Genomic DNA, 23,248 nt, shown 5'->3' on the forward strand with positions numbered 1-23,248 from the left:
TGGACAGTGGTTCAGCCCTTGGTGTCTTCTTTCCATCTTGGGCCGAGAGCGCCTTGCGCCTCTCAGATCTGCTGATTTAACGTTTGTCTCCAAGGAGCCTTTCTGGGTGATGGCACTTCAGGGAAAGATGGGGTGACTTGAGGCTCTTCACTACAGAGGATTCTTTTTGTGCTTCATGAGGACCTATTTATTCTGTTAGAACTTTTCTCTTCATCTAAAGTACATTCATCCATCATTACTAGGAAGTCAACTTTTCAACCTTTTTGATCATACAATTTCTGTGTGGAAAGAAAGCATAGCTCTTGACATATGTTAGAATCATATCTGGCAGATCCTGTGCTTTCCATTACTTGCTTCAAGCCTAGGATGTAAAACCTCTTCTGTTTATCTATTTACAATTACATTCAATTCTTCAAATGTACACATTACTTACCCATGTCCGCTAGGGGAATGGCTGCACCATGAGCGGAGCTACTTGATACCCTCTCGGTAAGATTTGTAGGGTTGCAATGTGGCCATCTGTGCATACTTTGTGAGCCATTACTGACTGTGGCTAGGGATAGAGGGCTCCTATCATTCATGACAAGTATGTTAAAATATCAGTGTGAGGATTCCATCCATAAAATGACATTAAGAATGGCAGTAATGTAATGCCTTAAACCTTTTTTTAATCCCTGGGTTTTTACACCTTTAAAGCTTGCTTGCTTTGGTGTACATCATTAGGAAGAAATGGGCAAGGAATGAATAGTACTTGAATTTAGTTTATTGTATAGTTAATTAAAACCATAACACACAAAACCATTGCATTAGTATAAACAACAGGAGTTAAAATCAGAAACAAGTTATTGAAAAAAAGTAGGCAGATCGGTTAAAATGTCAATATCAAAAGATTATTTTTTAGTAAGTGACAAGTTGCATCAACATCATTATAGTGCCAGAGAGAAAGTGCATAATGCAAAAAACAGTGAACATGAGATTTCCCTTGAGATTTCCCTTGGAACTGATGTCACTGACAGCTAGACAGTAACTCCTGAGGCGGAAAGCCGGGAGCAACGGAATCTTTTAAAAAAATTGTGTGTTTCTTTCCTGTGTTTTTAAAACTTCACTTACCCTCGCTAGCACCCTCCCGCACAGCCGAGTTGAACGCTGTTGCGGGCCGCCACACTTCCTAACGCTATTCAGGGGAAGCCTGGTCAGGCCACGCCCCCTACACAACAGGCCACGCCCCCCCGCCTTCATAACGCGCCAAATCTCGAGCGCTGGCAGCTAGACAGTAACTCCTGAGGCGGAAAGCCGGGAGCAACGGAATCTTTTTTAAAAATTGTGTGTTTCTTTCCTGTGTTTTTAAAACTTCACTTACCCTCGCTAGCACCCTCCCACACAGCCGAGTTGAACGCTGTTGCGGGCTGCCACACTTCCTAACGCTATTCAGGGGAAGCCTGGTCAGGCCACGCCCCCTACACAACAGGCCACGCCCCCCGCCTTCATAACGCGCCAAATCTCGAGCGCTGGCAGCTAGACAGTAACTCCTGAGGCGGAAAGCCGGGAGGAACGGAATCTTTTTAAAAAATTGTGTGTTTCTTTCCTGTGTTTTTAAAACTTCACTTACCCTCGCTAGCACCCTCCCGCACAGCCAAGTTGAACGCTGTTGCGGGCCGCCACACTTCCTAACGCTATTCAGGGGAAGCCTGGTCAGGCCACGCCCCCTACACAACAGGCCACACCCCTTCCTGTTTTCCTCTTACTTAAACTATGTGCCTTCCACGTCCGCGCAGCGGACGGGCGCAGCGGGCGCGCCGGCGGCGCACCGGCGGCGCGCCAAAGGAAAGACCGTCTGCGCCCGTCCGCGCCGGGACGGGCCTGAGGGCATGCCACGCTGACCATTTCATCAGATATTCACCCCAAGCACTCAGAGACTTCCAGAACACCGCCACTTTACCACCTCTTACGGCTAGGCAACGCATTTCTTCTGCCGGTCTCACGCGCCCCGACCAATCCCTTCTTGGCGGTGATCCTCCTTCAGCTATGTTGACTAGGAATACCACGTCCATTAGGGTGTCCTATTTGAACACTCGTTCGCTTGTGAAACATTCTGAAGACATCTTCATTCTATTATCTAGTTCTAATCCTGACATGCTTCTACTTACGGAAACGTGGCTCACGTCAGAATCCTTGCCAGATATTCTGGCGGCCCTCCCCCCTGATTATTACATCCTCCATGCCGACCGTCCTGGCGACCGGCCTGGGGGCGGGGTAGCAGCCATTATATCTAAACGTCTGAATCCCATTTCTTCCTATTTTCTCCCTCTCCCGAAGGTGGAGAATTTACTCATTAATGTGCAAACGGACACCGGTCCTTTTACTTTTCTTCTCCTATATCGGCCCCCACACTCTATGCCGTCTTTTTCCACCATCATGAGTGAACAACTGTCCTCCCTTCTTACACTGCACTCCCGCTTTGCTATTTTCGGCGACCTAAATTACTGGTTTGACGATACAAATGCCGGCCCCCATGCCACCGAGTTTTTCGCGACTCTAAAAAATCTGAATCTCGCTCAACATGTCTCTCAATCCACTCATATCAAGGGACATATTTTGGACCAGATCTGGACCTGCAACTTGTCGCTGTCCCCACCAGACATACTTCCGTGTGCCTGGTCCGACCACCATTTGGTGGACACCACCATCACAATTGCCGGTCAAATTCCTGCCCCCCTGATGGCTGGTGGCCTCTCCCGAAAATGGAGCTCATACGACTCCCTGGGCTTCCTTACCGCCCTGGCTGACTCTTGTCCAGTTACTCATGATTCCAACGACATCGATGGATTAGAACAAGACATTGCCTCCTGGCTAGAGTCGGCCAGTGACCAGTTTGCCCCCCTAGTCAAATTCCCCTGCACTAGACACCGGAACTCCCATAGGTGGTTTTCCGACGATCTCAAAGCTCGGAAACTGAAAACACGTCAGCTAGAACGCACCTGGAGACACGACTACTCTGACTCAGCCAAACAGTCCTATCTGGCCGCACGCAAAGACTTTAAAGCAGCCATCCGCTCAGCTAAAATGGAACACTTTTCCAACAGGATCTCCTCGGCAGACGATAAATCTAAGGAAGTGTTCAGAGTCATGAATGAGCTAACTATAGACGACAGAACCCTCCCAGCTCAGACTCCCACTCAGGAAGCCTGTGACACCTTTAATTCCTTCTTCCAAGAAAAAATCTTAATAATTAAAAAATCCATTCCCCCACTCCCCCAACTGTTATCACTGGACAATTCCTTTAATAACCCAAATGGGGGTGGGGTCGCACACTACTCACACACCGGCGGTGTCGCCTCTAAGCACTCTGGTCAATGTAGTAAAGTGTTTGCGATGCATCATCTTTCGATCTTCTGCTATCTTCGCTGTCTTCGACATCCCTGGACACGTGTTTCGGGGTATTACCCCTCATCAGCAGGGATAGGCCGTGTACTGGGGTTGCCGATGGCTGCCAATATCTGCCAGGTATAGTACCACTCAGGCGCGTAGGTGCGGGATCCCAGGCTCGTCAGCCCACTGCTCACGGGAGCTTTAAAGTTACAAATGGGGGTGGGGTCGCACACTACTCACACACCGGCGAGTTACAAACTTTAAAGCTCCCGTGAGCAGTGGGCTGACGAGCCTGGGATCCCGCACCTACGCGCCTGAGTGGTACTATACCTGGCAGATATTGGCAGCCATCGGCAACCCCAGTACACGGCCTATCCCTGCTGATGAGGGGTAATACCCCGAAACACGTGTCCAGGGATGGCGAAGACAGCGAAGATAGCAGAAGATCGAAAGATGATGCATCGCGAACACTTTACTACATTGACCAGAGTCCTTAGGGGCGACATCGCCGGTGTGTGAGTAGTGTGCGACCCCACCCCCATTTGTAACTTTAAAGCTCCCGTGAGCAGTGGGCTGACGAGCCTGGGATCCCGCACCTACGCGCCTGAGTGGTACTATACCTGGCAGATATTGGCAGCCATCGGCAACCCCAGTACACGGCCTATCCCTGCTGATGAGGGGTAATACCCCGAAACACGTGTCCAGGGATGGCGAAGACAGCGAAGATAGCAGAAGATCGAAAGATGATGCATCGCGAACACTTTACTACATTGACCAGAGTCCTTAGGGGCGACATCGCCGGTGTGTGAGTAGTGTGCGACCCCACCCCCATTTGTAACTTTAAAGCTCCCGTGAGCAGTGGGCTGACGAGCCTGGGATCCCGCACCTACGCGCCTGAGTGGTACTATACCTGGCAGATATTGGCAGCCATCGGCAACCCCAGTACACGGCCTATCCCTGCTGATGAGGGGTAATACCCCGAAACAGGTGTCAAGGGATGGCGAAGACAGCGAAGATAGCAGAAGATCGAAAGATGATGCATCGCGAACACTTTACTACATTGACCAGAGTCCTAAGGGGCGACATCGCCGGTGTGTGAGTAGTGTGCGACCCCACCCCCATTTGTAACTTTAAAGCTCCCGTGAGCAGTGGGCTGACGAGCCTGGGATCCCGCACCTACGCGCCTGAGTGATACTATACCTGGCAGATATTGGCAGTCATCGGCAACCCCAGTACACGGCCTATCCCTGCTGATGAGGGGTAATACCCCGAAACACGTGTCCAGGGATGGCGAAGACAGCGAAGATAGCAGAAGATCGAAAGATGATGCATCGCGAACACTTTACTACATTGACCATAGTCCTTAGGGGCGACATCGCTGGTGTGTGAGTAGTGTGCGACCCCACCCCCATTTGATCCTTTAATAACCCCTTGACCTTCACCTCCTTCCCTGCTCTAGATTCCACCTCTTTGGCGGAACTAGCCACTCGCGTGAAATCTGGCTCCCCAAACGACTGCTGTCCACCGTCTGTACTGCGGAGCATATGTCTTAACTTACCAGATAGTATCTTACACTTAATCAATAGATCTCTCAGTAGCGGCATCTGTCCTATCTCCTTCAAGGAGGCTATTCTGGTACCTCTTTTAAAAAAACCTGGCGCTGATATGGCGGAGCCATCGAATTATCGCCCCATTTCCCTCCTCCCTTACTTTTCCAAACTTATGGAGGCCCATGTCACCCGATGCCTGTCAAGCTTTATAGAATCTTCCTGCTATCTTGAGCCGACCCAGGCTGGCTTTAGACCTGCCCACTGGACAGAGGCCGTCATCCTGGCAGTTCTTGACACACCCAGGAGTAACGCGGACGCGGGGATCCCCCAGGCCCTCGTCTTACTGGATTTGTCTGCCGCATTCGACACGGTGGATCATAACATCCTTCTCCACCGTGTCGGGCAGGCAGGCATCCAGGGCGCTGCACTTGAGTGGGTCAAATCCTTCCTCACGGGAAGAACACAGGCGGTCCGCCTGGGTCCCTATACTGCCAAAAAAATCCCCACGTCTTGTGGTGTTCCCCAAGGTTCGTCCCTTTCCCCGCTCCTTTTTAATCTATATCTCCGGCCACCTATTCAGTCACTTTCGAAATGGGACATCGTCACGTATAATTACGCTGACGACTTACAAATCATCTTCTCCCTCAACTCACCACATGCCATCAAAACCTTCCATGGAGCCATGATTCACATCCAACTCTGGATGAACCAGAACCAATTGAAGTTGAACCCCGGTAAAACTGAGCTCCTTCTCCCTGGACTTAGTCACATTTATTGGGGCCCGCAGTTCTGGCCTCCAGAGTTTGGCTCCCCCCCTACCCCAGTAAAAACAGTAAAGAGTCTGGGTGTCATCATTGACACTGAGCTCTCTCTCAGGGCTCAAGTTGGAGCGGTGGTCTCCTCCTGTTTGTACCAACTTCGGAGGATCGCAAAGTTCGTCACCTTCTCCCCCCGGCAGCACTTACCCAAATTGTTATTTCACTGGTACTTTCCCGTCTGGATTTTTCCAATGCCATCTATCACGGTCTTCCATTATTCCTGATACAACGTCTCCAAGTTGTCCAGAATCAAGCAGCCCGCTTGATTCATTGAACCCCCAGATGGCAATCAGCCAAGCCCCTGCTCATCAGTCTCCATTGGCTTCCAGTCGATCGAAGGGCCGCCTTTAAGGTGGCATGCCTTACCTTCAAAGCACTTCACTGCCCTGGCCCCGCCTTCCTCAAAACCCTCATTCGCCCTCACTGTCCTACACGCAATCTCCGATCAGCTCATCGTGATCTGCTAGTCACTCCCAAGAGTAAAACTAAGAGATTCGGCGGCCGTCGTTTCTCTTATCTAGCCCCTGTGCTTTGGAACCTCCTTCCCCGCCCAATTAAATCCTCCCCTTCCCTCCTGAATTTCAGAAAAATGTTAAAAACCCACCTTTTCCCCATCCTTGGTTAGAACTCTGTCTCCTATGCTCCCCTCTCTTCTGTTCTGTCTATCAGCGCCAGGAAGCTTCGGTGTCAGTGCGCTTTATAAATCGCATTTAACATAACATAACATAACATAACTGACAATCACCCTTAATCTTACCCATTCAATATTTCATCCACACCAGTACCAAAATAACCGGCACCGGTGTGGATGAAAGATTGAATGTAAGATTAAGGGTGATTGTCAGTGACATCAGTTCCAAGGGAAATTTCATTTTCACTGTTCTTGTTGGCACCCAGTCCTTTGGGTGGTTGGGCCACTCCCTCTATTATTTCAACATAATGTAAAAAAAACATTAGAGGGATAGTCCGAAATTAATTAAAGTGCCATTAGTTGAATTCCAGCATGAAGGGGATTTATGGTACGACAGCAAGGAGCCAATTACATATATAAAAAACATAAGATCTCATTAGATCGATCAAGTGTTAGAATGTATTTTGTGTCCCTTAAAGTCATATGCACTATAATCAATTCAAAGCACTCTAATCTCCAGATATATTATACAGTCACTGGTACCAACAAGTAGTCTGTAAGGCTTAATAATGACCATTTCCCAGCCAGAATTAAAAATGTCAAAAATCGACAGCTGACCTTTGGGTCTGTGTATTGCATGCATGCAATGACAGTTTGCCTGCAGGTGCAAATTCCCTGTTCATTAAAAAAAGTTTTCAAAAATGTTCTTCTTTCTTTTATCAATCCTGGACATACACACACAATGTGGACAATATTCTCAAACCCGATTATTGCAAAGTCTGTAGGATGTTCTTGCAGATGCTTTAGTCCATTCATTTTCTTTGCCTGTAGTTTTTGGCAAAACGGTAGTGAATAAAGTCAATTTTCAATTTTCTGGACCAGCCAGATTCTAGATATGGTAGGATTTTAAGGTTTTTGTATTCATTAATTACTTGCAAGGCATGGGCTCTAATGGCTAATTTCTCCTTACCTTTTAAAACAGATACTTTCTATGTTATCTTATTAATTAGTTTTTTAAAGCGGTATGTGGAAGAGATTTTGCCCATACTGATTGGATACCTAATTAATTTATTGCTGTGTATAAGAAAAAGTTGGCTGGAGTTTTCTCGTTCCATTGGAACTTTTGCCACAAGGCTTTACACAGATGATTTTTGGAGACAGTTCTTATTCTAGTCCATGTTTTCATGTATGTCCCCGTCCTTGCTATTGTTTGATTAGTGAGACCAAATTCCAGTCTTCTTTGGACTGGCGATGCTGTCAGAGGTAGATGGAAAGGTGATCTAAATACTTTGGAGATGATCAAGTTTAGGAGAGCTGCATCCCTGCCATGGAGGACTTCACTACCATATTAAATTGCTGGTAACAACCTTGCTGAAATCACTTTAAGCAATGGTGCATAACTGGGACCTTCTAGAGTTCTTTGTAAAATGCAAAAAGTCTGAGTTAAGGAAGTAGCCTTTCTTTTGAGATCCATTTTATGTGGTTTAAAGGTCGCCCGTTGATCAAAAAGAACCCCAGATATTTATATGTAGTTGTCTGCTCCATCTGGCTGTTTCTCTAATACCATTTGTACCTCTTCTTTATTTTCCTGCTAATTTCCATAATTTTTGTTTTCTTTAAGTTGACTGTCAACCTATTTTTTGTGGAATATATAAAAAGTTGGTTTATGAGTCTCTGTAAGCCAATGTTTGTCTACTTAATAGTATGACATCATCTGCATATAAAAGATTAGATATGGGCAAAGAGCCCAAATTTGGGTGATGGGAGTTTACTTTATCTAGATCTGTCGAGAGATTCGCTAGAAATAGATTAAATAGGTATGGTGCAAGGACACAGCCCTGCTTTAGACCCCACTGTGTCTTTATTTTCTTTGATAGGCTAGTTCCATCTCCTAGGTTATCAGCATCTCCTAAATGGGATGAGGAGTAGAGGGCTAGCAATAATGTTCAAAATACTAACTGGTAATATTAACATTAGGGCTCTTGGTTCTATAGTATTTATTTTTGTACATAACTGTCTTAATCCACATAATTTTTTAGGACATCTTATTAGTATTTACTCATATTTATTTTGTGTTTTGATCCAAAGGGATCCGTAAAACGATATATTTCTGTTTTTATTTAACTGGTAAACATTCACTTATACTTTGATGCCTGTTACGTTCTAGCTAATTAAGCAACAAAATATATCAAAACACTTTGGGGGTCATTAGGATGGGGGGCGGACTTAGTCCGCCCGCCATCCTATCGGTTATTAGGACCGCCCGCCATAAGCGTGGGGGTCCCGTGGGGGGTATTAGGATGCGCCCGCCACTGTGGCGGGCGCATCCTGCAGTTTTAGCATTGTGGCGGGCGGTGCTCTCAGCACCGCCCGCCACAATGCTAAAAATGCACGTATGCATTTGCATAAACAAAGTTCATGCAAATGCAGGGGGGGTACCACAGGTATCCCCTGTGTGCACCCCCCACCTCTCCTTCACTCTGGGGGCCTGCAGGGGGCCCCCAAAGTGAAGACCGCATGCCTTTCCGTGGCAGCATCACCGCCATGGAAAGGCATCTAAACAAGCCCATGCTAATATGGCTGGCGGTGTCTATTAGACACCGCCACCATATTAGACTTTATCTGCCCCGGTCGCAAGGCGACCGAGGCGAAAAAGCGGCGGACGGTCTTTCCGTCCGCCGCGGTCCCCCCCACCATACTAACATGGCGGGGGGGTCATTTAGGTGAGGATGGCGGGCGGATTGCCCCCGCAAGGTCGGCGGTGGCTACCGGCAATCCGCCCGCCATCCTAATGGGCCCCTATATACACAGGTAAATATTAGCATTATTTACAAATATTTTAACATATGCTTGTATTTAAGGAAATCTCATCATGTTTTTAACTCCTCATAATGTTTATCTGCTCAGCTTTTGGTCTGGAATTTATGAAGGACAGCATGGGGAGTAACTTACAAGAAGCACAATTTTCTGTATTTTTCCTCTTTAAAAAATAAATACAGATTGGAAAAACATTGTTTTCTGTCTGTATTTGTCTGTAAAAATCTGTAAAAACAGAAAAGTGAGAGCCTCAATTATTATTAATCCTCCTCTTAATATGCAACCCACCCAAAATATTGCCCAGTCTTTGGGCCTGATGGTGAAGAGATCTTCCAGAAGGATTCCAGCTTTTCTTGTACCACCCACAGTTTCCAAAATAACTCTCTTCCTACAATGCCCACATGTAACTTTGTTTCTCTTCTCCACTTACTAACAGACATGGTTATGCACAGTCTTAGAATTTTGTTGTGAAGCATGAATGATGTTTGCTGTGTTAGAACCAGTACTAATGCTAGGGGTATAAATATTCATTCACTTAGTGGCAGTGCTTTAAATGGGCCGGTACTCACCGGTACTGAGTACCGGCACTTTTTCCTTTTCTCTCCTTGAGTACCGGCACTTTTTCCTAACAGGAAGAGAGTACCGGTACTCATGGGACCGGACTTCAGCCCAGGCAGCGCTTCCTTTATCACCTCCACTACCTCTGCAGCTCCTCTAACAAGCACTGTCTGCACGGATTTAATCACAGGAGCGCTTCTCACCAGGAACCAGCGTGAGGTGCTTTGGAAGTCTTCAGAGCGGGGAGGGAGGGGGGTCTGCAGAGTGCTTATCGGATCCATTGTTCTTTCACAGTGGGGCCGAGAGGGGGCTGTAAAATCTAATGGGTGGCGGCGGGATCCACTGAACAGGATTGAATATTCCGTGAACAGAACAGATTAAAAGTGGGGTTATGTGTTCTCTAACAGCGGCACATTAAGCGCACCTGGGGACCTTGGACCCCTCTCGGTCTGCCCTGGGTGTAGGATCCAAGGGGGGGGGGGAGAGGGGCCATCGTTCTTCAGCACTTATTAAATGAGTGCCTCCCTGGCTGAAAATTACAACTTGATCTATATTTTCTAAAACTCTATCTTGTTTTGAACCGTGTTTCTGTATATTGGATAAGTGGCAAGTGTTTGTGTACGTGGGTGAGAAAACAAGCTGGGAGAAGGCACTGAACTCTGGCTGCTACTTCACAGTGAGTCACAGGAATGAACGCAGCTCACACGGAAGAACACATTTTTCGGATACCCTTCAAATTTTTTTTTTTTAAACAAATGTTCATGAAATGCTTGATTTCACTGTTGCACAAATAAAACACACATTCCACAAAAAGACAAGCAACGTAGGCAAACACAGTACTGACGCACACAACACAGTAGCGGATACATGCACACAAACGATAATGCACGGACATAGATGAGTACATACTGCTGATGTACATGCACCAAACATTCATGCCCAAGCATGCACATGCAAACACTTGCGAAAACCACAAGCACGGACACACAAAACACACATTCCATCGGTAGACACACACATACAACATGCACACACACAATTAAACACATACCAAATGCATACAAACTCACAAAAGAAACGATGGAGCTTCTACTGGTCACCTTACAGTATCTTGCTGCGCCTTTCTTAACAGCATAACATTTGATGAAGTCACATTTCCTTTATGGTTATCTTGATAAATAACTACCATGTATAGTGTGTGCTGCACAAACTGAGCAAAAGAAACACAATTGATGGACGGAATCCAGAACAAATCAAAACATTACAGTTTTTGTCGCATAGAGCCTTGTGTTACCTGCAGGTCAAAAGTTAAGATCCTTGTAAAATAGCTGAGTGAGTTATGACCCTGCAGCAATGACCTGCCTGCAAACAAGAAGGCATATATTTAGAACCTCGCTGTTATTTCCTCCATCTTTTCTTATTTCAAGGATGCTAAAAAAGCCTACTTTGGGTAGTAATAAACACTTATAATTAAGTGCCATATATATATAGTTATTAGTGAGGTAACTAATGGACAGATACATCCGACATTCTAACAATGCATCCAGATTTTGTGCATACAACCTTGGCAAAGTCAAAAAGCTAACCCCGCCCCTTGTCCCACCTTAGCACCGCCCTTAACTCCGCTCACTGCTCTTTTTGGTGAGTACCTGCACTTATTTTTTTTCCATTTAAAGCAATGCTTAGTGGTGATAAAACCTATTATATTTCAGCTCTTGGTCCATATCATCCTTGAAAAATATTAATCTGAGATGCTTAATAAAAGCGCACTCTCAAGATTTCCCTCTAAGGGATATGCATTGCAATATTATCTATTTTTGAGGCTTTACATTACATGAACCAGCTCTATAAGGCAGGGTTGTCTAACTTAAGCTGGGAGGGCTGGATCCATGCAAGGTGTGGAGGATACTATGTAAATTAGTCTCATTTAGATTTATATTGTGCAACTATATCTTGCATAAAAATAAATATTTTTTACTGATTGTTCCATGAAAAGGCACATGTAATTATTGTAGTTTTTGATTGCATAAAATTAATTCTCCATACAAAAAACCTATTACACTTTTAAAATATTTAGGCTTTAGCACCAATGTTCCCTCTAATATTTTTTCTTGGTGTGCGGCAATGCAGTGTTGATGAGCACTCTTTTCTGACTGGTCCGAACAACTGACACATATCACAAGCCACTAAGCGGGCAAGTGTGTTAGTTCTCCGGCACTGAGAGGCAACATATCTGTTAGATTTAAAATTAAAGAAATGGGTTAAAGTAAAATGTAAATCTTTTTATTCCAGCTACATTTGCCAAAGTCTGTAGAGATAGTGGTGTAGGAAGATGCAGGGCTCATGAAATAAACCAACCCTTCATACATGCCATCATAGCTCCATGGGTTAATTCATCTGCTGTAGGGATGCAGTTTGCAATTGGGTTGCCTCACCTTTTCATCCTTCCAAGGTTAATTTACCCATTACCTATAAGGACGAAAGTACAGTGCTCACCATCACAGTTGTACTGTTCTGTGACATTATGCTTTTTAAAATGTGGGTTTTTAGCACCTGGATATTTTCTCCTGGCCCGCTACATGACACTTCTAAGGTGCTACCAAAGAAAGATAGACTCTACCTGTTGAGCAGCACCCAAAGTGCTCCCCCTTTTAACTTTACAGATTAATCTGGCTGATGACAGTATTGATTTGACAGAGACTCATCCCTTTCTTGTAACAGAAGAGAGCGATCTACAGTATCCCAGATGTAAATGTTGTGTTGGTATTGTAGTATTTGGTTCTTGACCCATCGTGGATTAATGGGCTGGTTGTGGTTCTATACAAACAGTGGTACTGAAGTGTGACTCGACTATAGTGTTGGGATACTGGGACAATAATTGTATTGTTCTGGCAGTCATGCTTTACGCTATAGCTTTACTGCGGTGCTTTGGATACTGATGAAGTACTGGACTGACTAAGATGTGTTGCATACACATGCAATGTAGATAATTGCCATATTGTAGTGCTTCAACCACTAGACCATTATTGGGCTGGCTTTGGTGCTTTGCATACTGGGAAAGTAAAGGCCTGGCTGTGGCGATCTACCAATTAAGCAGGTTTTGGAAACTGCCCACGGTGTTGTGCTTTACCTTTTGGCTCAGTTCTGGCCTGGTTGCAGTGCTTTACATGCAGGGACTCACTGGCCTGGCTATGGTGCAGACCATTCTAGACCATTACAGAAAATTATCTGATTATGGTGAAGCTTTACATACTGGATCATTGTGAATTTAGGCATCGTTATGGGGTTTTAAACACTGGAATAGTGAAAACTGCCTTGCTTATGGTGCTTTATGCATGGGTGCAATGGGGAAATTGGCCTGACAAAGGACAATGCAGACACTGGCATCATGGCACTAACCGCTGCCTGTAGGGTAATACTTCTGTGTAGTGCCCAATTTATGAAAACCAGCAATCTGCAGGTACTGAATGACCAAAACTATCCCCAGCAGCAGACATTAGCAACATTAACAGCTACTTGGGCCTGGCACACAAGTCCTCCCCAGCTCAATGAGCAGCAGTGGCCCAAATATTAATGATTGTGCCTGATTGGTTACATATTGGACACAAACAATAATACTTAATTATCACCCTTATAAATGTGGATATGTGTTGGATATTTGAGCACCACTGGTGTCATTTCTCTTGGCGTAGACTATTTGAGGGTATTTTCCCACAAAGAAGACCACTCAGCACATAATAGGCACTTCATTACCTGCAGCACACATTCACACCTGAGTATGCATTCAGTGTTTTTTTATTAAGCACATAGCTTTTTTTATTGAAACAGTGGTGAAGCATGCCTGCTTTGTTTTGTGGCAGCTCTTGAAATAATATATCTCATTACTTGTCCCTCAGAGCTGCCTGTGAAATCCATTGTTATTTTAAACCATATGGTTAGAAAATCGTGCTATAAAATTCACCATGTTGTCCTGTTTCTATCCAAAACGTCCTTGGGAAAAGGCTTTTTAATTCTATTCCTTGGAGAATGTTAATCTCACTCATTACCTTGACTTGGTCAAATTCAGGGCTGGTATAAAGGGATATTTCCAGGGTTTCTTTGAGTTTCCAGTCCAGCAATAGGTACATTAAATCATAGTGATGTACTAAGTGAAATGAAAAGTATTAGTTTCTAGACATGAACTTACAAACATTGTCAAAGTCCTCTATGCAATTATGATAATGCCAATAGTGAACAAAGAGACACATCAGACTGTCATTCACACTCTAGATACACAAGACATTGCTTTCATATATTGAGTAATGTTATTTTTCAATAAACTGTACATGTGAGGTTTTTGTATATCATACATAATGAACTGAATTATTTAAAGTTGTCCTCAGGTTTGGCGTTCATTAAAAATGAGGAACAGGATTTGTGTAAGATCACAGGTAAAGCAGGGAAGCTGGCATTTGGATTCTAGTTTTCTTTTCAGACATTGTGCTATTCAGCTTTTGCCTGAATATCTTTTTTTTCTCTTCATTTTGACACAATAGAAAAGTTTGGGTTTCATTTTTTGCCCAGGAAATAAATTTGTATGTGTTTAGAACCTCGTTTGTTTAATTACCTTAACATAAGAAGTCTTTCCAAAGAACAAAGTAAATTCCAAAGGATAGTAAACCATGTTGTGTATTGAAATCACCCAGATTTAGAGAGACTGATAGGAAAAGTGGTGTTACCTGAATATATGCATTAGCAAAACAATGACATGTAAAGCGATCCCACTGAGTCTGCTTTGGTTCAGGCCTAGAGACAGACCACTACAAATCTTATAAATTTAAATGGCTAAAACAAGATAAACCATCAAAGCATCTCTAATGTGGGTACTGACTGAAAAGGGTAAGGGACTGTAAAGCAGTGTGACTGCAGAGTGTAAGCACAGCTTGAAAACTGAGCATTTTCCAAGAAGCAAGAGCTTTTTGTAGATGTTGAAGATGCAGAATGCCATGATCCTTTGTTTGATCTGTGTGCTTGAGGTCGTCTAAGCACATTAGAATGACCCTTTGTTATGTGCGCTCCAGATGAGCCTCTTGCACGAAGAGAAAATGCAACCTGCGCTGCCGCCCGTACGCAAACCTTACAGGGAACTGTGTGGAGCACCACCACATATTGTATAAAATGTACCTTTCCTCTGGATTATTTTATAATGCTAGAAAGCAGATCCTTGCCAAAGAGTCTCAACTCAGCCTCAAATGTTCTGTATATTTTTTTAAGCGCATAAGAATATTCGCATCCCCTCCATTTTTAAGATCACTGTCCTACATTGAGTGAGAAGACTTTTTTGGTGTTTGCTACAGCCCCTACCTGGTCCTTGGTTCCTTGACGTCACTCTGCGTGCCTGTGCAGTGAGGAAAACCGCAGCGCCTTTTATCTACAGAAGCTGCTGGCTGTTGGGAGCTCTTCGGTGAGGAGCGCGGGGCAGGTGAGAGCGTCGGCGGGGCTGCGAGCACACAGGCAGGGACTCCAGTGTCCAGGAGTCCCTGCGCGCCAAATCTGCCACACCTGGGCTGCTCTCCCCGCTGGCCACGCCCCCCGCCAACGGACTGAAAAGGGGACCTTGCCATCGGCATATCGGGACCCTTTTGGTGTTTGCTACAGCCCCTACCTGGTCCTTGGTTCCTTGACGTCACTCTGCGTGCCTGTGCAGTGAGGAAAACCCCAGCGCCTCGCCGGACCCGCTTCGCGGGTCCCGCAGCGCCTTTTATCTACAGAAGCTGCTGGCTGTTGGGAGCTCTTCGGTGAGGAGCGCGGGGCAGGTGAGAGCGTCGGCGGGGCTGCGAGCACACAGGCAGGGACTCCAGTGTCCAGGAGTCCCTGCGCGCCCAATCTGCCACACCTGGGCTGCTCTCCCCACTGGCCACGCCCACCCGCCTATCAGCGCATGAGACTGCTGTATATTTTTTTTGCTTATATGTGACCAGAGTTTCCGCTTCGCAGGAGCGAGCGGGAGCGCGCCGGGAGAAGCCCGGGACAAGGGCGGGACCGTCTGTGGCCGTCCGTGGTCGGACAAGGTTGGGTTGGGCCCGGACCCCTGCCAAAAATTACCATCTGATCTATGTTATTCTCCTTGTACGGTACCAAAAGGCATTTTGTTATTATCAGCCATCACAAGGGAGGGGGATATATGGTACCCAAAGCATAGTGGATCTATTTACTTTTATATACTTTTCCATTTAGATTCTCACCATGCCATTGAGATCAGGGAAAGAACGTTTAGTCCACATACAAACTTCTAAGGGCGTAGTCTCTGGTCCCCTAGACGCCTTTATCACTAGAGCCACTAGAATTTTGGAAAAAGAAATAGAAATGGTGGAACAAAGGCTGTCCCTTGACTTAGTTACCGAAAGCGCTCCTCAATGGGTGCTTTAGCTTTTGCCAAAAGCCCAGTCTCTCATGCAGCATTTAACTGCATTTCTACCATCGAGACAGAGGCAATAGTTCATGTGGATGGAGACGGGGTTACCTTACCCCCATCCCTAGACAACAGGGCCCAGAAATCCTACGTTAATCAGACAAGAGATGGGGATGAAAGCCAGAATACCAGGGATGACGAATATAGTTTGGTCAACTCACCCCAATCTATTGATCCTATCCCACCTAATTTGACCGAGTTGACTCAAACAAGTCTAAAATCGATATCCCGGAAGAGAAAACATGTTTCGAGTCCACAGGGGGAAAAAGATCAAAAACAGCCCAAATTTGATGATACATGTAGCGTGAGCATATCACTCCCTCATTCCCCCCATGGTTTTCCAACTGTGTATTGCCCATCATTAGCTCCCCTGGGGTCATCTAATCCCTGCCCAACATGCCTCAATAGTGATGACATTTTGTTGGTCAAAATTGAGGCTATGCTAAAAACCATTCTGCTCCCGGTTTTGGAGAGAACAAGGCTGATGACCGCTAAAATTGACGCACTGGAAACAGTAGTAAACACCAATTTGGGTCTCCTGCAAAAATTAACAACGCCTATTCCCGGGGTGGGAGTTCGTAATTCAACACAGGGTAAAAATCAAACAGCTGGTAAACCCTCAGTGACCCAGGTAACCAAGTCCGTACTGCCAGGGGCAACCGCTGTTAATAACAAACCCATAGTTGGGGCAAAGCCCGCTGTTACTACAACCACCGCTAGTAGAGGTCCCGCAAGGAACTTACCAAGGGATAAATACCTACCCACATCTAACTCAGCTATAGCGAACCAGTCTATGTCAAAAGGCTTGTCAAAACAATCTAATAGTACCCCAGTACAATCACTTAGTAAGGGTAAAAAGAACCCTCAATCCTCTAGGTCTCAGCTGGTGGGTAAACCAAAGATGCGCCCCTCACCTTGAGTCAACCTACCCCCAGAAGCGTCCCAATATACTATAGTTTTAACTGGTGTGGCCCCCCTAAGAGACGGCATCAAGGAGACCCAAGGGGAATTGCGGAATAAAGTAATATACTGGTTAAACAAACATCGCCCACTCCCACCATCATCCCCTACAGAAATCCTTTATGTAAGGAGAGTAGACTGGGTGGGTAAGGGCACAAAAGACTTAGAAGGGGACTGTATCTTGATATCATTTAAAGACCCCTGGGTGGTCGACCGAATACGACGGAAAGCTAGATTTGCCCGCCAGGGCGACGTTCAAACACTGGACCTTGCCTACTTCTATCCTCATATACATACCAACTATCCCATAGGCCCAAACCTGTGGAGAGTGAGAGATGGGAGGTTTCAAGGGCCTAGAACACCCCACCCACAACAGTACCCCCTACTTTTTAATCATTTTGGAGCGCTGTCTGATTTGGAATTGGTAGATTGACTGTGTTTACCCAGCCCGACGAATAATCCAACCAATGATAGCAGGGAAGAAGTACAAACTCCACTTAAACACTCTATGACATCAACACTGGGTAATCAGTTTACGCCTTATAAAAAGGCAAATATGATGGTCCCGGCAGAAGGGGAAAGCGTGCTAAAAACCAACACTGAAGAAAAAGGGGTTAGAAATATGCCCATAAGCACCACTCTATCTAATTCCCCCTCCCCTCCCCATCTAGGTAATAACCCTGCAGAACTCGCCACAGCGACATTTAATATTGTGTCCTGGAATGTAGCTGGAGCAAAGGCTCGTTTGGATTCTGAGGATTGGCTGGAGTTTATTGACAAATATGACGTAGTGTTACTGCAAGAAACTTGGGCTACTGCACCCATACACAAAGCTGGCTTCATAAACTTTTTCAAACCTGCAATAAAGAGCAATAAAGGGCGCGCTTCGGGGGGTTTGACAACGTGGGTCAAACAGGCATGGGGATACACAACCACAGAACTCTATGAGGACAATCCCGATATCTTGGCTATTAGGTTGAGTAAGGAAGGTGGTCAGGACATGCTTATTATTAATATTTACTCTCGTGGCCTCCCTGGTGGTCGATGTCCCTTGTTGGTGGGCGCCTTGGACAATCTTTTGGCAGGGTGGAACAAAGGAACATTGATCCTGTTAGCTGGCGACTTAAATTGCACCATTGAGCCGCTTTATCTAGCGGGGGATAGCTGGGGGTCCGCAGAGGATGCAATTTGGAATATACCGGAACTATCGAACAGTAAACCTGTCAAAGCAACGGAGGCTGCCCTGAACTGGACTGCTTTTTGTCTCACCTGGGGATTAAGGGCTGCAAACGGACGCACCCCATCCGACCTTGGTGCCAATTTTACATTTGACAATGGCCTGAGAAAAAGTCGTATAGACTACATCTTCTTAAAAATGGAATTCTGGAGTCTGATGGTTGATATGGAAATTGTCTCTCGCCCTGAAAGCGATCATAACCCTCTGTCTCTGAAACTAAAGTTGTACGATGTGGTAAGATTGGAAGGTCCAGCTCCTAAGGGGCAAGGGGCCGTAATCTTATCAAACGATCGGAGGAGATTGAAATGGTCTAAAATATCAGGTGATGAAACTATACAGACTAATATAGAGAATGTGGTGAAGCTCGCTTTAAACAAAATGATGACAGAGGACATTGGGAGGGGTACCATTGAACCAAACAAAATTATGGACTTGCATGAACAATGTTTTGCTGAGCTTAAGCTACTCCTCTCGAAACCATGTAAGAAGGGCGTTGGGCGACCGCTAGCCATTCGAGCAAAATGGTATAACAAAGATTGTAGGGAGGCTCACAGTATTCTAGTTGAGAAAGTTAAATCTAGAAATATGTGTGCTGTAAAGGAGGCCAGGAAACGGTACAAAAGAGTACAGTGGGAAGCAAAGAGGGTGTGGGAGGATGATTATTGGGCTGATCTCTTGGATGCCACCAAGTCAAACAACCAGACCAAATTCTGGGACCTTGTAAAATGGGGAAAGGATGGTGACTCCGGTACTCCATTTAATCATGTGTCCCCAGAAGCCTGGATAACCTATTATTCATCCCAATTTAGCTCAGAAGGCATTGACTCTCCCCCTATTTTGAATCAGTTGCATGTAATGCCCTCTTGTGAAACGATCCTGACCGTCACCAATATTGAGACAGAGTTAGCCCTTGGTTTAACACAGCGGGGGAAAGCTCCTGGGTTGGACCAAATACCAGCCGATTTGTTTAAAACCAATACTGCTCTTTGGGTGCCATATTTAACAAACATAGCTAATGCTATAGCAAAGGGTGCTTGCATCCCCAAAACATGGAAGGGGGCTGAGATTCTTCCTATATATAAAAAAGGAGACAGGTCTAATCCGGGCAATTATCGCCCGATTAGTTTAATCGATTGCCTCCAAAAAGTAATTGCCCGTATGATCTTGGCCAGAGTGCAAGGGTGGATGGACTCTGAAAACATACTGTCTCCCATGCAGGCAGGCTTCAGATCTGGTGCGAGTACCATTGATCAGGTGCTACGATTTTGTATGATCTTTTGGAAGGTTGTTACGCTAGGCGGTGGTACAATCTTTGCCGCATTTATAGACCTGAAGTCAGCCTTCGATCTGGTACCTAGGGGTAAATTATGGCAGGTATTGAGGGACCTGGGTATACCTGGAGAATTACTAGAGATGATTATCAGATTACACGAAGAGAACTACGCTAGGGTAAGGTGGGGAGAACAAGGACAACACACGGATTCCTTCCCTGTAACTCGAGGAGTCCGACAGGGGTGCGTTCTCGCGCCCACTCTCTTCCTACTCTTTATTGACCAAGTAGTAAAATTCTTCTTGCCTACCCACACTGATGCCCCATCCTTGGCAGGGACCAAATTCCCCATGCTAATCTTCGCCGACGACACCTTACTCCTATCCAAGACCCGGGGAGGCCTACAGCGGGCCTTGAACCGTTTTGAGGAGTTTTATATGAAAAATGATCTCCAGATAAATGTGGGCAAAACCAAGTTCATGGTTTTAACCAGGAATAACATCGTACGTAGTAACGTTCAAATGAGCGGGGTCAACTTGGAACAAGTTGAAACCATGACTTATCTGGGGGTCACCTTGGATCGCCGTCTGTCGTGGAAAGATCAAATAGCGACCCAGCAGTTAAAATTCGCCCAATTGACTGGATGTCTTTTGCGTGAGCAGAAGAGATCTATTACAAAACGGGTCATCCCTGCCTTGAGAATTTATGACACTAAAATTAACGCCGCCATACTTTATGGGGCCGAGTTATGGGGATATATGGATCTTTCTAGTCTTTATAGAATCCAGTGCAAATTCCTTCGGAACCTGGTAGGGTTACCTCAATCCTCCCCATCATACCCCTTTGCCATGATATGGGTTGCCCACCAATCATGGACATGGCTAGATTTAGAGTGGTGGCCACTTGGAGGCGCTTGTGGACCTCCGAGGATCTCACACTCTTTGCAAAGGAGTTAGCAGAAGTGAGGTCCATGGGGGGTTCTGAACGAATCCCATGGCTTCGTTCGGTGAAAAAGAGCCTGCATGACATGGGTTTAATACATCTGTGGGTTTCCCCAGGTACCAATACTTTCCCATCTAAAAAAGAATTCAAAGAACTATTTTGGGCTTCAACCCGTCTCTCCTTGGTAACCGCTTCCAGTTCTGGAAGTCTAACGGGAAGATTCCTAAGCTTTAAGCTAGATCCCTCACGTGAGATCTACTGGGACACCATCACCAGACCATTGGATAAGAAACTTTATCATCAGTTTCGAGTGGGTGCCTTACCTTTGAATTCATTTACTTCATCCTGGGGTAAAACCTCTTCTAGCTCCTGTAGCTGGTGCCCAGATCATAAAGAAACAGAGGGTCATCTATTGTTTGCTTGTCCACAGTATTCAGAACCTCGTTCAACATGGCTAAAACCCCTGTTCAAACGCCTTTCTTGTAGAAAGTCTTCCGAGGCAATCTGGGTCTTGAAAACTAATACCTCGGAAACTTTTGTGATATGTTTGGCCACATTTTTAGGCTGGGCATGGGCAATTAGGGCTAGAAGGAATTTATCTTTATCCTAATTGTATCATGTAAGATCTTATCTTTTTAAATGTGCTAATTTTGCCTTTTTAGCTCCAGGTTCATATATGTCTTGTAAAACTGACAAAGTTTAATAATTAGTTTTAACTGTGACTCCAGTGTAAAATTAATAATATGTTTATTGGTTTTTTATATAACCTATTGTACAGTGGTTGTTTTGTTTTGTAATGTTTCCATTTTGTCTTTTATGATTTTATTATCGAAATAAAGACACTAAAAACCTGAAAACCTGAGAAGGCTCTGTAGCATGCAAGGTATTGCCTCCATATATTCCCAAATTGAGCCACATGCACCAGCCGTTTTTAATGCAGCCCTTAGTACTGGTATGTCATCTGTTTCTAAGTTCTTTGAATGTAAAACAAACAAAGAACTAACAGACTAGGAGATAAAGCAATTTGCCCACGAACAAGCAAAAGATGGACAAGCACAAAAGTTAAGACTAAAACCCTGGTAGTATTAGTAAATTATAGGAAACTCACCAAAAGTTCAGCAAAACTAACTTTAAACCAAATTGAGTTCCTTTTAATAGTCAGAAAACGTACCAATAAATAGATACACAGTTACAGTGTAGGGATCTTCTGACATTTCTTCTTTAAAATTAAGCTCCTTGTTAGAACTTAGTGTTTGATCTACATATCAACTTAAAGATAATTTGTGAAATAATTAGCAAAATGCAACATATCAATTTGCTATGCAGATTAATATCATGTTTGGTGTCATGTTTCGTTATAAACATGAATATCTTAAAAATGATATAATAAAATTTAATAAGTATAACACTTCTTTGACTTTACCTGGGAATTGGCTCCTTAGACACTATGATAATTTAATCAGCAAAATATACATACAGCACCGAAAAAATCTGATTTGTGAATATATATTAGGAACAATAAATGTATTGCAGTTGAGTTTCGGAATTTAGTTTTTAATGATGATGCCTCTGACTCATAAATCAGAATTTACTGACATTAAAACAGATTGTATTACTGACTATCAAGATACAAGAGGATTGTGGACACAAAATCGTAGACCAAAATATCGAAAGGTAAATGCATAATGAGAAAGTATAGATTGTCAGTTCCTAACTCCACATCCAGGTACCTTGAAGATACATATATTGTCATATATATGTCATGGTACATATTTGTGGAGTTAGATAATGAAAATCTGTACTTATTTAGCTCTTGATATTTTGGATTTGATATTTTGACCGCGATATCTTGACCTCGATATTTGCCTATCTTGATATTCTGGTTTCGATATTCAAGGTGCACACGATTAAAATAGCGGTCTGCAGGTGACGTCCTGGTACATTAAGTGGAATAATCAGATAAAATGATTTTAAAAAGCTCTTACTTAGTAACTGTTGCAGTAGAATTAATGCTCCAACGATGACCATTTTGTTCGCTTGCAAACCACAATTCCAACCACGCGCTAAGCAGACTCTTTGAAAACTGCCTAGCCCGCGCCAACCTTCTGCTTCCTTTGAAGCTAGCTAGCTAGAATGTCAGAAAGCGGCAGGGGAGTGGGTGGACACCTGCAATAGCCCCTTTCGAACATACCAGGTGCAGACCTGTGGAATCTATGTTGGTTCCATAGGAGCTTCTACATTCTCTTCAATTCTTCCCCTTTCAGCATTACACCTTTCTCTCCATTCTACGGTGCAGATCAATATATCAGTGATATTTTGTTCACAAAAAGAGCTCTGATTTCGTTTCATTGACATCAGGCTGCGAAAAGTCACTTTTATAAGTACTATGAGGAAGTAATAACCTCTATTCTCATCTCTGGATGCCAGATCGTCGACTAGAGTAGTGCTGTGCCCCATGAAGTAACACCGCAGCTATTATCAAAATTATCAGAGCCTGGTCCTGAGTTAGACTTGACAAAATTTCTCACGTATGTCTTCACCTTTCTTTCTAGTAATTTAATTTTGCTGACAGCGTACACATTTTATGTTTTTGAAAGCTCCATAAAAAAAGATCAAGTGCCTTAGTACTTTATAATAAGGCCTGA

At 44.6% G+C, this 23,248-nt stretch overlaps 1 protein-coding gene across 1 annotated transcript in view; it reads right to left on the reverse strand.

Moving 5' to 3' along the window:
* The window catches only part of LOC144798572 (uncharacterized), a 75,458-nt gene extending 52,741 nt beyond the window's left edge, over nt 1–22,717 (reverse strand). The window contains exon 1 of the mRNA XM_078669523.1: nt 22,589–22,717. Within this exon, the coding sequence (XP_078525649.1) occupies nt 22,589–22,631 (43 nt within the window). The 5' untranslated portion in view covers nt 22,632–22,717. The remainder of the gene's footprint in view (nt 1–22,588) is intronic.
* Between the last annotated feature and the right edge of the window lie 531 nt (nt 22,718–23,248).

The sequence above is a fragment of the Lissotriton helveticus genome, chromosome 12 (genome assembly GCF_964261635.1).
Source record: "Lissotriton helveticus chromosome 12, aLisHel1.1, whole genome shotgun sequence".
NCBI lineage: Eukaryota > Metazoa > Chordata > Amphibia > Caudata > Salamandridae > Lissotriton > Lissotriton helveticus.